Source organism: Aulostomus chinensis, chromosome 16, assembly GCF_037954235.1.
Source record: "Aulostomus chinensis isolate RoL2024-O1b breed Wild chromosome 16, RoL_Achi_v1.0, whole genome shotgun sequence".
Lineage (NCBI taxonomy): Eukaryota > Metazoa > Chordata > Actinopteri > Syngnathiformes > Aulostomidae > Aulostomus > Aulostomus chinensis.
This window is the reverse complement of record NC_141335.1, coordinates 3628541-3646309: the sequence shown is the minus strand read 5'-3', so window position 1 is coordinate 3646309 and position 17769 is coordinate 3628541. Positions and strand designations below refer to the sequence as shown.

The 17769-nt window shown below is 40.7% G+C and overlaps 1 protein-coding gene across 4 annotated transcripts in view; it reads right to left on the bottom strand.

The window, feature by feature from the left end:
• Positions 1–2179: 2179 nt before the first annotated feature.
• LOC147247169 (echinoderm microtubule-associated protein-like 6) overlaps positions 2180–17769 on the bottom strand; it is a 55655-nt gene continuing 40065 nt past the window's right edge. For 3 of the 4 annotated variants that reach the window (XM_086180352.1, XM_086180354.1, XM_086180355.1), the window contains 15 exons: positions 14486–14564; positions 14256–14385; positions 13758–13856; positions 12843–12863; positions 12281–12454; positions 11491–11699; positions 10510–10667; positions 10035–10149; positions 9763–9951; positions 9316–9488; positions 8691–8853; positions 4743–4846; positions 4406–4559; positions 4185–4285; positions 2180–3985 (listed from right to left, as the gene is read on the bottom strand). In XM_086180352.1, the coding sequence (XP_086036478.1) occupies positions 3961–3985; positions 4185–4285; positions 4406–4559; positions 4743–4846; positions 8691–8853; positions 9316–9488; positions 9763–9951; positions 10035–10149; positions 10510–10667; positions 11491–11699; positions 12281–12454; positions 12843–12863; positions 13758–13856; positions 14256–14385; positions 14486–14564 (1894 nt within the window). In that variant the 3' untranslated portion in view covers positions 2180–3960. The remainder of the gene's footprint in view (positions 3986–4184; positions 4286–4405; positions 4560–4742; positions 4847–8690; positions 8854–9315; positions 9489–9762; positions 9952–10034; positions 10150–10509; positions 10668–11490; positions 11700–12280; positions 12455–12842; positions 12864–13757; positions 13857–14255; positions 14386–14485; positions 14565–17769) is intronic. The other variant, XM_086180353.1, reaches the window with a different exon arrangement.

Sequence of the window (17769 nt, the reverse complement as noted above, 5' to 3'; positions counted from 1 at the left end):
CCGGAGCGAGTAGCAACCTAAATTCCAGCCCAGACACGCCCACATTGTAGGTCAGTTCAGGAGCTACCTATGGCCCACAATGCACCGCGGACTTCCTCTTCGTCCCCTAAAAACTTCTGGACTTGCAAGCCAAGTTTGCGCCACCAACAGTCTCCCATTCTTATGCAACACAAACATTTATAGTCGCTGTTGACGACTAAAGGTGCGTTCAGAGGGGAGTGCAGTACCACAGCCAGGCCAGCAGGTGGGGGCTTTCGTTGGTGCTCTCTACCTGTTTGCAGTATCTGTGCTCTGCCAGCAGAGGTCGTGCTTCACCAATCTTTTAGGGTGTCCGAATGGTGGCGCCGTGTTCAGCTTGTAGGAGTCGGGGGTAGCGGTAGGACGTAGGTTGCCACTTGGCTATTCGGACGCAGCAACTTATTAGTGTGACGAAATGTTGCGTCGCCCGAGAGAAACGAACGCTCGGTGCCTCGTACTTCCTGTTGCTTGTTTGGAGTCACAAGGTCACCTGGCATGGAGGCTTTAAAAAAAACTACAACAAAACCCCTCCAAACATGTAACTGATGCAGTTTTCAGCACTTCCCCTCAAACCTGCTCAGAAGCTCTGTCTCCCTCCGCGCAGCTGCTGGACGTTGACTTTGTGTTGAAAGACGGAAACAAGAGCGGCTCGTTTCATCTCATTTAATCAGTTGGTGAGCGAACACACGCACACAATAAACTCTGTATAAAAATCAACCTCATTCGCGGCATAAAAGTTCCTCCACTGACCAAAACACATTTTGTTTAAAAAAAAAATCCATGCATCTGTTGGTATTTTCATGTACAATATGATACAAATCATCGTCAAACAGGAGCTACGCGGTCCAACGGAACGTTTTCACAGCAAACAAGAGGATCTCAGTGCAGCATGTGAGGAACTACTTTTTTTTTTTTTTTTTTTTTTTACATCTTCAACAACTACAACATTTATATGTTCAAGTTCCTGTAGGTTCCTTGGCCTCCTCGGTTGCATTTTATTTTACTAAATTTTAAATCTGCAGTCGTCAGAAACACACCACAAATGCACGTCAGACTTTGGGCCAGTAAAGTTGAACCAGTATCACGCTGACATGGTTTTGTTTTTGTTTTGTTTTTGATTTTCAGATGTCAGTCATAAACCTCTTTAATGCTGGGAATCCAATATTTCAGTTATTATCTTATTCTATGGTGCTCATGATACAGTATTTTCTCCGTGTTCCGGCCAGAAGAAGCCGTTTCAGTTGGGTTTATTAATTATTCAGCGCTGCAGCGTGAGAACTGGAAATGACGGTCCCAACGGGAGCAGTCTGGAACCGTTTTGGACTGACAACGAACCCTTACAGTTGTCTTGCGTAGGAATACGAAGAAGTTCCGCCGCTGAAAATGTAGAGCCAAAGGCTGTCAGACAGCAAACGGCGAGCAGTGAGAATATTACAAATATTGCGTACGTTTATTCTTCCCTTGTCCACAGCGGCTCGACTTCTTTGCGGGGAAGACGAGGTGACCCTCGCCTATCCAAGATGATGGTGCGTTCAAGTTCACCTCGAGCGAATCCCGAGATCCGAGCTCAAACCTCACTGTCAGTGGTGGTGTCGCAGCGTCAGAAGCGGCCTCGATGACAACAACACGTGTGTGTGTGTGTGTGTGTGTCTTTTCACTTCTACCGACCCCCTCCCTTCAGGTGTGACACCCCTCTCTCGCTCTGACCTCCAAGGTGAACTGAACGCGGCATCAGACCTGATCAGTGACGGCGAGCTCAAACAACCCGAACCTCCGCACACACCAACTTTCCCTTGAAGCTTTAATGGTGCAACTGGAAAACACGAGTGTGAAACCACTGAGTTACTAGAGAGAGAACTGGGAATTGAACTGGTTTCCCCTTTGGAACTTTTTTTTTTTCTTCTGTTCGTCGTAACACGGACACGTTTCACAACAGTTAATATTCAGACACAAACGCCATCCACACGTCATGTTCACAGGCGTAAATTCCGCATAAATAACATTTAGATATTTCTCAATAAATATTTCTCCTAACATGTAATCTGTGTTATTTTACCATCACGATGCTTTGGATGTTTCATGTCTTCACAACAGAAAGAAGCAGCAAAGCAAAAAATGCTTGTTTGTTTGTTTGTCGTCGCCCCCCCCCCTCCGTCCCTCCCTCCTCCATTTTGCATGACTTGAAGTTGACATTCTCAGTGTAGCACCAGACAAGAGTACAAAAGGTGTTCAGTGATGGATAAAAAAAGAAAAGGAAACCCAGGTAGAAAGATCCAGAAAGGCACTTAACTGTGACGATGTCCAACAACCGAAGTGGTAAAGGCTCATTGAAATGAACGGTGATTTGACTCGGCAACAAACTTCTGGAAACACGGAACTGAGTCAGCTTCACTTCCCGGCGATCCCAGTACAGCAACGAGAATGTCCAGTATCGAGCTAGGAACAGCTTTTTCTTTAAAGTTTGTTTTGCTTGCAATGAACAACGTTGGAGAAAAAAAAGCCCCCCCCCCCCCTTTTTTTTTAATCTCTCCTCACCCTAACGACAGATTTCTCTGTTTGTGTGTCCGTGTGTCATGTGGTGGTAAGAATTCCTACGTTTCCACACTGTCCCTGAAGCAGCTGCGCCACTACTCTGACAACATCCACGCCACTGTGCTAAAAATGCACCCAGTCACTCGAACTGAGTCGCGTCAGTCTGTTTAGTAAGAAATCATGACAGGAATCTAGTTCCTCCTCTGCAGCGGAGGGATACGTTGTTTTGGCCGAGGCTAGATTTGTGTACAGAAAGCTGCTGGGTTACCGCCACCAAAAGCCAACAGCATTTTAGTGTTAAGATTTTTAAGATTATTGCTGAAAATAAACTGTGACAAACTAAATAGATCAGGCTTAAATGTTTCAGACACATCGACAGTGTGGGCTTCACTAGGATGTTTAATTCCAAAGAACCAAAATTTTAAATCATTTAAAGCCAGCATGAACCAATTCAGGCATTTCAACTAAAAGTCCCAGAGACGTTCAACTATGCTAACTGAGCCTTACAGACCAGAGACTGCCTGAACGGGCCCAGGCTGATGCTAACGTCCCTCCAGGCTTGAGGACTCATTCCTGTGTTACTCTGTTTATACCAACGCACGTCAACTTGTTTACTCGTCATCTTTCCTTCTGATCCATCAGATGGGAACCGTGTTTTTTCCCCATCAGCTGGACATCAACTAGAAACCCTTGAGAGAGTTATAGGAAGAAGGCGAACAACACCTCCTGTTCAATACACCAAACCCACACTCAACCAGCAGATCGTATCCCTCCGCCGCAGCTCTAATCTGAGGAACTCATTTCCTTCTATCAGTGATTCCACTCTTACGGTCAATGGTAGCGCCGGGGCGTAAATGTAACGCTAAACTAATCAAAGCTCATCACCCGGTGAGAGTTTCAATGTGAACAGTGACTAAAGTGACATTTGCATTCAGATCTACGGGACAGACGCCAGTAAATGGGTTTGGAAATCTTTGAACGCCTGTGAAAGATTTTAGATGACGTGTTCCTCGACGTTCTCCACCACCATCACAGATCGAGAGGACTCGTGTTTGAAAGAACGGCGTTCATTCCTCCCGTAGACCTCCAGGGACCCGTGGAGTTCTAGGTGTCCTACCAGCAGCAGCTGAGTAGCAGGAGACGCTGGAGGTGAAGCTCTTCTACTGTTGCCGGCTCTGACAGCTGCAGCTGATGTTTTCTTGGGGAAGTGAATGCATCTTCTGGTTGTTTGGCATCTTTGTGTCACATCAGGAGTCAAAAGGCTGAACAACCAGGGAGGGAACATCTGGTGACCTTTCCCTGACCTTTGATTTGTGTCGGCGTCCAGTCACTTCAGGACACTCAAGGTTGTGGGTTCGACTCCCGCTGGATCCACTTGTGGTGCTGTTAAGGTGCTTCGGATGAAAGCGTTTACAGGCTTTTCCAGACAAACACACTGAGGGAAGGAGACACGAAAACGACTGAGCGGCGCGTTTCTGTCACGACAAACACACTTAGAAAATAACACTGATTGATGATTCTTCACGATGGAGGACGAGAAGCTGACAGACAGGTGGGATCAATGTATATGATAGAGCTGTGTGTGTGTGTGTGTGTGTGAGATATTCAGGTGTGACTGGCAGGTTGTAAATTACCTGCAGTCGTCTCCTCCTGTGCTAATCACGTATTTGTCGTCGTGGGAGAAGCGGATGTTGGTAACGTGAGCCGAGTGGCCGAGGTAGCGCTTGTGTTTGGCCTGCAGACAGAAAACAACAAAAATAACAACATTTTCTTTCTAGACTGCAGAAAAAGTAGCTTAACGTTTGAACATGAACTCTTTTACTAACTGAACTAGACACAAACAAGAACGACTCACAAACTTCTCAGTGCAGGGGAAGTCGAAGAGTTTGACCAATCCAAAGTCATCGCCAGTGACGACGTTGAGGCCGGTGTGCGACACACACGCACAGTTCACATCAGCTTTGTCGGCGTTTCGCGGCCAAATACCCAAAACTTCATCTCCCAGGATGCTGTTGGGGAGAAAGGCAAGCGTTGGAACTCTGTGTTGAGTTTGGGGTGGCCGATGGCTCTAACTGAGCCATTTTTTAAGTTATTTTCACTTGTCTCCACTTCATAGGTGTAAAATGATGGTGTACTAAGTAGTAACGTTGTGTTAGTATGGTAACTACGTTAGGATGGTTTTAGTGTGTCACCTGGTCCAGGAAGCCCAGGTGATCCTGTCAATGACTGTCTGGTCGCTCACCAGCTTCCCCGAAGGAACCTCGAACACCTGCCGCTTATAAGCGCCTGTAGACACCTGCACACGCAAACACACGTTTATGTACTTGTATGTACGTGTGTATAAAAAAGAAGCTATATATATAAAACATATATAGTCATACGAGTAAATACATGTGTGCATGTGTGTAAATGTACATACACATATACATTCATCCATGTATTTGAACATATAAATAAAATATATAAACGTGTATATGTATAATCACAAAAGGTGTAAAAACTTTTATGTATAAAAATGTATATATATATAAACATACACGCATACATACATAAATATACACGTACATAAGTATTCTACTTCTATATACTGTACGTGTACAAAATGGTACATCAATGTGTAACAACATATACATATATACATATATGTACATACTAACACACATATACATATGTGTAAGTGTGGATATGTATTTATATATGTACACATAACAATATACATATAAATATACATATTAACATACATGAACATATATATGTACATATATACAAATACATACACACTTGTAAAACATGCACATACAGAAATGTGTATGTATAAACACACACATACATATGTGTGTATTTATGTGATACGTACATACATATATCCATATATGTACATGTATATATCTTTATACACACACAAGTATGTGTGTGTTTATATGTCATATATACATACATATATACACAAATGTATAAATACATACATACATATACATATACTCATACATATATATACATATATGTATGTGGATATGTATGTATTTCTGTAAACATAAAAACAAACGTACATACACACGAAAATATACATGTACATATATACATAAAACAAACATATAAACATATACACACATATATTTTTATATTGTATGTATACATGTATATACATACATACATTGATGTATATCTTTATGTATATATATATACACATACATGTGTCTTTATATGTGTATGTATGTGTGTATACATATACATACAAATACAAACTTATATATTTACATACGTATGTGTAAGTGTATATGTACATTTGTATTCAAGTATACATAAAATTAAACAGACTTTTACATATATACATGTATGTATATATGTATACATAAAACCAAACAGATAAACATACATATAAATACATGTACATATATACATATTCTCATACTTGTAAAATATATATGTGCATATAAATGTACATATATTTTTTAATATATACATGCATACTCACATACATATCTATGTGTCCCTCTTTTATGTATGTATAAATCTGTGTATGCATTTGCAAACACTTCTGTATGTGTATATATGTATGTTTACATAATAACATATACACACATATAAAATAATATGAACATTTATGTATCCATAAATATATACACATACATACATACAAGTAAAAAATATGTATGTATGTACATATTTGCATATATGTATATATGTGTGTGTGTGTATATATATATGATATATACACACATATACATTTGAATACATACATATATTCACACACATATGACACATATATGAATACATGTTTATGTGTATATATGTATACATGAAAATATACACGTGCATGTACATATATTTATTCATTAGTTTTTGATTAAGCAAATGTAAATATATGTATCTACATATGTACATATACTGCATACACATGCATACATACTTGTACTTGTATGTATGTAAGTATGTACATATATTCTTTTGTATACGTACATACACAGATACATTTGTAAGTCTATATGTTTGTATGTGTATATATATACATATAAACACAATGTACATAATGCATATATACATATAATATAGACACATATATAACACATACATATATACATGTATGTGTATATGTATGTAAACATAAAAATATACACATTCATACATGCATATATACATACACACTTGTAAAAGTATGTATGTATATATGAATGCATGTATGTGTGTATATATTTTATGTACACATTCATACACACACTTATGTTGCTCTCTATATGTGTGTATGTATGTGTGTATATATATAAATATACACAACTTTATACAAACATGTATACATGAATACACTCACACACATATAACACATAGATATACACACATATATATACATACATATTTGTATGAGTGTATATACTGTATGTATACATAAATTAAATAATAATTTAAACAAACATACATAGATCACATATATGTACATATATACACATACATAAATACTTGTAAAAAATATGTTTCAATGTATGAATGCATATACGTACATACATATCTATATACATCCACAAATATGTATGTGTGTATATATTTTATGAATTCAATCATTCATACACACATACATATGTATGTGCCTATGTGTATAAATATCTACATAGACATACTCACACATACATGCATACATACAAGTGTATGTGTATATGTATGTAATAACATAAGTATATGCATACATACATACAAATATGTAAATACACATACATACACATATACATGTATGTATGTGTATGAATGTATATGTATATATGAACATACATATATACACATACATACCGAAGTATATGTGTGTATATATTTATATGTTAATACACATTTATCAACAGTTATATACACATATATACAAGTACATATGTGTATATAACTGTTGATAAATGTGTATTAACATATAAATATATACACACATATATATACATACATACATATGCATACATGTTAACATGTACACATGTATGTATGTAGGAATTTATCTTTGTACATATATCTCAGACACACATACATACATGTATATAATTACATACACACATAATCACACATATGCATGTGTGTAAATATGTATACATGTTCATGTACACATATTCACACACACACATATATATATATATAGATGGATAGACAGAAAGATAGATAGATAGATAGATAGATAGATAGATAGATAGATAGATAGATAGATAGATAGATAGATAGACAGATAGATAGATAGATAGATAGATAGATAGATAGATAGACAGATAGATAGATAGATAGACAGATAGATAGATAGATACACACACATATATTACTGTACAGGTACACATATTCACAAGTACAAACACTTATATAATTATGTATATCTGCATATATATGTTCATATTTGTATGTAGGTACATACAACATACATACATACATACATGTATGTATGTATGTATGTAAATAGATGTACATTTATACACACACATACAAATATATGTTTATATGACTACTTATACATATGTATATACATATATGTACATAAATACCTTAGTACAAGTGCATGTATGTACCTGTATATAAAATATATGTATGTGTTTAAAACTATGTAGTGTATGAACTTAACTATACGTACGTTTGTGCATGTGTATCACTATGTATATACCTTTATGTAAATGTATATGACGTAATATATAAATGTGTAAGTATCGTACATAGGTATGTATGTACATATATGTTAGTCTGTTTACCTAAATGCAGTATTTGGGAATATACCTATGTATAAATGCATGTGTTCTTGTATTTAAGTGTGTATATGCCTTTTATATGTGTATATACCTACATATTTTTGTATATACCTGTATATACAGGAAGTGTGTACAAGTCCATAAATAAATGTGTATATACATGTACTTGCATATGAGTATATACCTGTGCACAAATGTGTATAAACCTATGAATATAAATGTGTGAGAAATTTTATGTCAGTATGTACCTGTATGTACATGTGTATATACCTGTGTATAGGCATACATTTTCTTGTATATTGTATGTGTTTGCACTTGTATATATGTGTGCAGTACCTTTATCTAAATGTTCATGTACCTATGCATCATTTTTACCAATATATAAGTCTCTATATACCTGTAGACAAGTCTGTATATACATTTATACCCATGTGTATGTACCTGTATGTAACGACTGTCTGCAGAGAAATCCAGCTGCAGAATGAAAGCCGGGATGTCGCAGCAGTAAACCAGGCGGTTCAGACTCGGCCCTCCGCTCACATCGTAAACATCCACTGTTTTTTCAACAGACCCAACAGCCAACAGCTGCCTGTCTGGACTGAATCTGCACGCGTGTGCACGCGCGCGCACACACACACACACACACACACACACACACACACACACACACACACACACGCACGCACGCACACACGCACAATGAAAATAAAGAAGCACGATATACAATTACAATGCCTCTTATTCACTCTCTAAGTAATTTGAGAGAAGTGGACAGTGACTTTTTTTTGGTGGGTTTGTGAATACTGACAGTTTGATATTGTTACATGAAAAAATAAAACTTGACAAAACACTGAATATCCTGGGTGACTCATTTAAGACTCATTAGCCTGGTTCAGATAGGCAGTTATTAGCATTTATTCAACACTAGACAGCACATTTTTAAGAGAGAAATAGATTTGTTTTCTAAACTTTGAATTTTATTTGTTTGCTTGTACACGAATTTGTCTGAGGTCCATCTTTCTATTGCATTTATTATATTTTATGAAACTATCATCTTATATTTTACCGTATGTCCTGAATAGCGGCGCTGCGGTCTCTTTTCTTTGCCCACATCTTGAGCGAGTTTGCGAGGAGGAGGAGAAACTCTCCGTTTTTCATCCCCACTGCCAGCATCTCTCCATCTGCACTGTAGCTCACACACCGCGCAGCATGGCCAACACACACCTTGTTCAACAGTTTCTAAACAGAAACAGAAAAATGCGCTCATCCAGTAAAGTTATTCATAAACAAGTTGCAGTTTGGTTGATTGGACATGAGAAGACATTAAACTACATATTTTTCATCAAGAGACACTTGGAGACAGTCTGGGTTCTCAGGTTATTGCTACTTCAGTAGTGTGGTGTGGTTCTTTTAGTGTGTGTGTATGTGTGTGTGTGTGTATGTGTGTGTGTGTGTGTGTGTGTGTGTGTGTGTGTGTGTGTGTGTGTGTGAGTGAGTGAGTGAGTGCGCACACCTTGTCGGTCAGGTCCCAGAGCCTGATGGTGGTGTCATCGCTGGCACTGATGCAGAGCTCTTTAGCAGGATGAGCAGTCAGACCCCAGATTCCTCCACGAGCGTGACTATCCAGCAGCAGGTTGGACGCCGCGTTCTTCTCCCCAACCTCGATGATCTCTCCGTCCTTCGTCCCCACCAGGATCTTACCCTGAGGAGAAGGAGGAGGCGCTGCTGCAGAAGAGGGCATGATGGAGGTGAAGAAAGATTCAAAAGAATCTAAAAAGTTCTCACTTTGCCTCTGCAGACGGATCGAACGCACTCCACCTGCCGTCCTGTCTCCAGCTGGAACGCTCGGCAACGTTTCATCTCCTGATCCCAGAGCTTCACTGCACCCCCTTCCTTAGTCCTGACACATGCAAGGGCACACACACACACACACACACACACACACACACACACACACACACACACACACACACACACACACACACACGGTATACTCATAAAACATTCCTAATTTCTTCCATAAAGAACACAATATTATTGTGATATGATACCAATCTATTGGGAGACTGCCATTTTTATCAGAACATATAATTTTGACAAGTCATTTTTCTGTACATTTCTATATAAATGTGTCTTCAACGGAACTGTGACGCTGCTGTGATTTCACTCACACACTGAATTTAACGCTAATAATCTGTTTGAAGTGATAAAATTACAGAACATTTCAATAGATTTGCAAATGAACGGGTGTGTTACTGACGGCCTCTCCTTGCCACCAGTGACGATGAGTCCATCTCTCAGTGTGGTGTACATGGTGAAGACCGGCCCGGTGTGAGCCTTCGCCACCACCCTCAGCAGGTAGTGGTCCCGCCACACGTAAACGTCTCCATTAATGGCTCCGGTGAAGGTCAAGTTATTCTACAAATGCACATTTAGGAAAAATTCAGATTGAAATATGGCAGCAATTACTACATATTTTCAAGCCTATAAATACTTGCATTTGTAAAATGCTGGAATACAGTGAAAAGGGCTTGTTGTGTATATCTCGCTGATAAATGGCATCTTCGGAGAACAACAACAGCAGACCAACCGAACTGAAAACCCTGACTCTAGAGGAGTGACATGAGCTGAGCTGTGAACCGTCCGACCACTAATTTGTCTCCTCCAACATCTGGCGGTTGTCTGGTTGGGAAGTGATACTGTTGATATTCATGTGTGGGTCACATGACTCTGCAGTTGCCCACAACTCCATTCGGCAGTGACAGAAACACTGAAGCGGACTTGAGTTGGTTTTCAGCTCTGTTCTGGCTCAGTGCTACGAAGTGTGTTGCCTGTGCACAAACACTGTAACACACCTGTCACCTGACCAGCACTCCCACTCCCACTTCTGGCAGCCATACAGGCTCACTGACTTTCAATTGCTTTCAGACACGTTTCAAAAACAAAAAGCACCAACCGAAGCATCTCACACAGCTCGGACACTGACAGGAGCACTCACCCACAGACAGAAAGAAGCCACGTGACACAGACACGGTCAGATAAGCAAATTCAAAAAGTGTAGAAAAGTGTATATCAACCTTCTGAACACTTTATCTCCATTAAAAAAATGACTCACTAATTCTTGTGGAAGCATTTCATGTCAGAATGAGAAGAGAATCACCAGAAATGAGTGTAACTCTCATTATTTTGTAGTCCTGCACAACAACATAAAGGCACAACAGTAAGACCGAGATGAACTCACAGCTCCAAAGGCAACAGAAAGCATCGTCTGCATCCTGCCGTCCTCCACCGTCCCTACCACGCCCTTCTTGTACATCAGAGCACCACCGGCCAGCATCCAGAACTTCACATGTTTGATTCCCACTGACACAAACTGGGAGTCCGAGTCAGGTCGGAACTCTACCACGAAGATCCGGTCTGGGTGTCCAGCTTTACTGCACACTTTGGATCCTGCAACGGAGAATTCGCTGTTACTTTACTCACATTTTGGGAAAGTTCAGCTCAAAATCTCCTGAAAAATGTCCACATTATAAATCTTGCAGGCTTCCTCTTAGCTTGATTATCGCTGTGGGGATGTATTCCATCATCAACCAGTCAAGTTAGAGCTGGCTGGAACAAAATCAGTGAAAGGTACTGATAGCATCCCATCTGTCCCTGAGTCGTGGTGTTAAATAATGACACCTTTCCATCAAATTTTAAGAAAAAAGGGTTGGTGAGACGTCACGCTTGCTGGAATCAGACAGACTATAAAAGCATTAGCAGGAAATCAGAGCATAAACGTGACTTCTGAGAGCGCATCAGTGAGTCTGCTGATTGTAACTGGTGCCTCGAAAGTGGACATTCATCGCAGTTACTCATTTGGCAGACACATTTATGTAAAGCCGTAAGACAAAAACAAACAAAACCCCAGCAATAAAAACGAATGTGCCAGCCTCCCACAGAGCACACGATGCTCTTAAACAAGTCATAAGAACTGATACGGAGCCTAACCATCGGTAATTTCAGAGTTATGAAGTCAGGTGTTAACAGACCTTCCTGCCAGCGCCACACAGCGATGGTGTGTTCAGGCTCCACTCCAACAGACAGCAGCAGCTTCCCAGTGGCGCTGAAGTTAACGTAGCTGACGCCTTTTGTGTGCGGACAGCGAAGGATGGACAGAGTCTGTTTACTCATTGCATCCCACACGTGGATGGACGGCGTGGAGCCTACGTTAAGACAGAAGAGAGGAATGTTTCATTGGGCATCCAAGATGAGAAAACCTTACAAGAAAGTGTCAAATTGTACCAAAAATGGGAAGCTATTGGTTAAAGCAAGCTATCAGGACCAAACTGAGCAGTTAGAGGGGTCAATGCAGCTGACAGACACTCAGAGAGCCAGACCAACACAAAGTTCCCACCACAGTCGCTGTTCAGGACGAATGTCTTCTCTAGACTTGAAACTGAGAAGCTGGAATTGGTTGTCACAAAATAAAACCAAACTTAACAAAGAAAGGAATGGGTATTTATGATTTATTAATCTAGAAATATTCATTGTGTATTTCTCTGGGTTTCAGAGTGTCTGCAGCAGGAATGGGAGAGCAGGTGTGGTTATTACCTGTGAGCTCCCCGATGTCACCTGAGGTATTGTGAGAGCGATGGTGACAATGAGGCCAGCCAAACACACACATACAAAAAACAAAATAAAACAGATGAAAACCTGCAGTGAGTTCAAACAGGCTAATGCCAGCCATGACAGTAAACCAGGCTAATTTACAAAGAACTGTAAGCCATGGAATCCCCAGTGATTTGGGACAAATATTCTTAACCTCCAGAGAAGACATAACTCTATGTAGACCCACTCGAAGCTCAGCATTTCCATGTCCAACATTTCACATAATAATCTTGCAGCTTCAATGCAATAGCATGCTAAGAACCTAAGAGTAGCATTGTTAGCAAAGGCATGACACGTTGGCAAGCGGAGCCTGCATCAATATAAGATGTGCTACACTAAACTATAATTCAGTCATGGGTGGAAATTACGATATTTGAGCTGTAATCACAATGGGATCAATTATCTTCTGACAACTTACTAGCGTAAAAGAGCAACTGCTTACATGCCTAAAATGCTTGTGTTTCCTTGTGGTACTGTTAGCTTGTCTGACTGGTGAGGCATCGTTAGTCAACAGTTAATTGGAATTTGCATTGTGAGACACTCGCACACAGACAGGTTACAAATCGGGAACAAGGATCTCAGTGTCAAGTGTTTTAGCGTGTGGGAAAAACACAGAAGGTGATGCAGAATTCCTTTTCAACTGTAAAAAAAAAAGAAAAAATAACTGAAGGCTCCAGCTATTTTTGTCTTTGTTAGTTTTGTTTTAACAGAATTAGTCGTCCATGTGAATGAGGTGCTCGCTTGGACAAATTAAAGCAGGCAGGTTAAAGAGGAAGCAGTGGAGAGAAAAGCAGGACAAGTTAGTAGAGAAACACGCTGCCATGCCGAAGCACACCTCCTCAAACACACACTGTTTACCGATCTGTCCGGTGGCAATGACATTTTTATACTTTGGGTGCTGGTTGACGGTGAGACAGAGGATGTCATCAGTGTGTTCCAGGTAGAAACTCTGAGTTCCTGCAATAAACAAAGACACATAAACTCATCACTCTGAGGAAAAGTTCCAAACTCAGCCGCTGCACAAAGGCTGTTGAGCTATAGTTTTAAAACACAGCGCGTTCATGAGCACCTGGTTTGTTCCTGCCAGCCCAGTAAGCAGCATTTTCCTGGTAAAATTTCTTAAAAATAAGATCACGAGCAGGAAGCAGTAATAAGACTGGAATGAAAATATGTGTCATGAAAACAAGCCCCTTGATGTTACTTTGATGCTACCTATTAAGTCATTATTTCTTATTTTTTTGACTAGGAATTACACACACACAATTGGCAAGACTGGTTTTTGCAATCTCGCTCCCTATCTGGTCTGTGTATGATGTGGTTTGGAGATTTGCTGGTGATGGGACGGTCTTATCTCACCGGTGCTGAGACTGTGGACGATGGCAGTAGCGGCTGTGTGGTAGACGATCTCGGTGCCGTCGTTGAGGTAGTGCAGGTTGTTACGACAATCAAAACCCCGAAAACCAAACACGTGATCCAAAACCAGGTCCTGCAGAAGCAGGAGACAAAGGAAAACAGGTAAAGATGTGTCGAAGAAGAGAAGACAGACAGATAAACGGGTAGAGGAGCAGGAAGACAGACACACACACCTCCACCAGTCTCTTCTTCTTGGAGACGTTGTTCTTCTGGAGTTTCTCCGGCTGTGGCGCTGCTCGACTCACAGGAGGCCTGCAAGGTGCGTCAGGCTATTAGTCTAGCCTTCAGTAAACCAATCACTCCTTCAAAGAATACAAACTGTGTTCAGGTCTCAGCATGGACAGACAGGTGGAGGAGCAGTCCGAGAGACAGTGTGCTGGCCTCCAGAGGTCGAGAGAGACGGACACTGAACTAGACAAATGCATCACAAAACCAGGAGTCATTTTCACAACAGCAGACAAGTAGTTGACTAGCAGCGACGTGGTGACCAGAGACTGTGGAATGTAGATGAAATCTGGCAAACTGTGGTGATGACACGTGAAATAATGCCGCCTTCAAACGAGGTTGTGTTTACCGAGAGAGCATCTGACAGAAATTTGCTGAAAGCCCTGGGTTGTGTTATGACTTCCTGTGTCATGAAGGAGGCTCCATTTGAAGGCAGCAGAACATGCAAAGTGGGCACCAAGTCAAACCAATCTGAGGTTTTAGCGACAGCGTAAAATATTCAAGTTTCAACCACTGCTTCAAATGTCTGTGAGCGATAAAGCAAGGCAATGAATGAGCGTGTTGATTGCTAAACTGGACCAGCATCACTGCCATCCCATTGCGCCTGTGAATGAATGATCAGGTATAGAGGGAGCAATGACAGGCGCCGCTTACATGAGCCGTAGGTTCAGTACATTCAACGTAAAATGAACATGACAGGCATGTATGTGATGTACTGCAGACTACGCCGCTGTTGGCTGGGCTCTCTCCAATAAACAATCTACCCCTAAAAGTGATTTAAAGCAATGCTAAAATTCAAACTCACAAGCTTAGTGGCTGACCTGATTAATGTAAAGTTAAAGAGAGGAAATGCCAAAACACAGGATGGAGAGGCATTGCAAAGACAACAGAGAGACAGGTGGACAGGTGTTACCTGGATCCCCTGGACAGCAGAGGGACAGAACCAAGGTAGAGAGCTTTAGAAAACACACACACACACACACACACACGCACGCACGCACGCACACACACACACAAACACACACACACACACACAAAAACCTAATATGTGTTTTAGCTAGCACGACCAGCATTGTGTTAGCATGTGGCTAAGCCAAGACTAATATGTGTTGGCTTAGCCACATGCTAACACAATGCTGATGGTGCTAGCTTTTGTTTTGTGGCTTGCGTAGCCTAGCATAACAAGGTGGTCATAGTAGCATTGTAGCACCCCGAGCTTCCTTCAGCTTTCTTTTAATTTTCTATTGGTTCCCAACTATACTTGAAAACCCAAGCCGATCAGCTGGTAGGTACATTAGCTGTTGAGATTAGCTTGACGGTGACAAAAAATAAAGTTATAGATTAAATCTCCCACCTAATTTCTGTCCTGTAGCTGACTGCAAACTCCTTTATTGCCAAATTTTTAGACTATGAGTGTGTTTGTGACCATAAACTCTCGATTTGGGCCAATCAAACAGATCCTCTCTGTCTAGCACTGGGAAGATCTTCGAGGACAAAGCTAAGACAACCTTAGTTTCTAAGGTGCTTCTATGTGGGAACCTGTTTGAGTGACAGGAGAGAAACCGGGCAGTGGAGAGAGGAGGGATTACAGACCCAGACTGTTAACACAAAACAGGCCTACAGCAGGAGGATGAGGATGAAGAACAGAGCAAAACAGAGGATGAGAGGAACGAAAGCGGAGGAAAAACATGTGGAGCTCTTTGGTGAGAGGGAGTTTTCTTTGATGGCACTAAAAGTAATCATTTGGGATGCAGCAGCATCTGTTGCAGAGGTCTGTTTAACAGCTGAGGGATGTGAGGGAGGACATCTGTCACCGCACAGGGCAAAGGTCAAATCAGGGATTCTTTTAGGGATGATGTGCATTTGTCTACTAACCCACAGTTTGGCTTCACCAAGTGTTCCCTCAACCAAAACCCAAAACCCAATCAAAATTATTTCATGAGGTTTTGGATTATTGCTGAGCATAATCTCTGTGGAATTCTTATATTACTTACAAGTTGCATTATGGAATCATCAAAGGTATAGTGATTCCTATCTTACAGCACTAGAAAGCTAAATTCAGAGATAAAATACTGGAATGTACTGAAATGCTGAGGACGCATGCATATAGTGTATGACAAAATAAAATAAAACAACCCGGATTTCAGCAGGACCCTTATCCTCTGGGATTAACTACTTATTCTAATTAAAATTAGTCCTACTGACGTTTTGCATGTCAGGAAAGCATCTACACAGTAAGTATCAGGTCATACTTACTTGACAATGCCCTGCCTCCAGGGGAATGCAAGTTAAAACACAACACAGATATTAAGAGTTTCACCAGGCAAGGCCAGGAAGCAGCAGCAAGCACTCAGGAAGTGAGGGTGCCACGACGTCTTTGGACTAGAGCCACACGAGGATACATACTGTACACACTAGCACAGTCTGATTTACTGCTGAAATATTGAAACAACACACGTCTCTTGTGCCAGATTTGAGTTAAAATGTGAATTTCAAGGCTGTTTTCAAACCTGTGTAGTAAGTCAACACTGTCTTCTTCCAGTTTTCCTTCCTGGCTGTGGATCCGGCAGCCATGTTGCTACAGTTGTGGATTCGTTTCGTCAGTTGCGCAGCTTTGGGTCTCTTTATGTTTGCTAATGGAACACAATCCTAAGTACTGGACTACAGCTGATTTGAGGCGATCTGGGGACTGACTGAGTCGATGCCTGCTGTTGTGACATGACTCATGCAGGCTGCAGTTGTTCTGTTTCGTTGACCCGGTTCATTTTAATACACACAACACTCAACTTTTTTTTTTTTTTAACTTGCACAACTGGTCAGGTGATATCCTGAACTTGCTTCACACCTGACCTCACCTGCACTAACCACCAGGTACGCTGTCTTTTTATTCTCAAGACATTCTCTAGCTATGTGAAAACAGCTGAACCCAAGTGACAAACTGCTCTACTGATGAACAGCAGAACCAACTAACTACAGGTTTGAAAAGCCACATTTAGGCAAAAGCCTCACTGTGTGGGTTTTTGATGTCTCTAGACGTTGAAAGAGTAAATATTATTTCTTAGCCAACATTTGTTATAAGATGTTTGACTGGCAGAAGATGACAAATACTACATGGAAACTTGAGCCAGGGAGTGAAATCAAGGGACAAAACAAAACTGAGAGACCATGCGGAAGCCTGTTCATGCATGAGATGCAAAAAAACCCACCCTTGGACACAAACTCAGGCATGTAG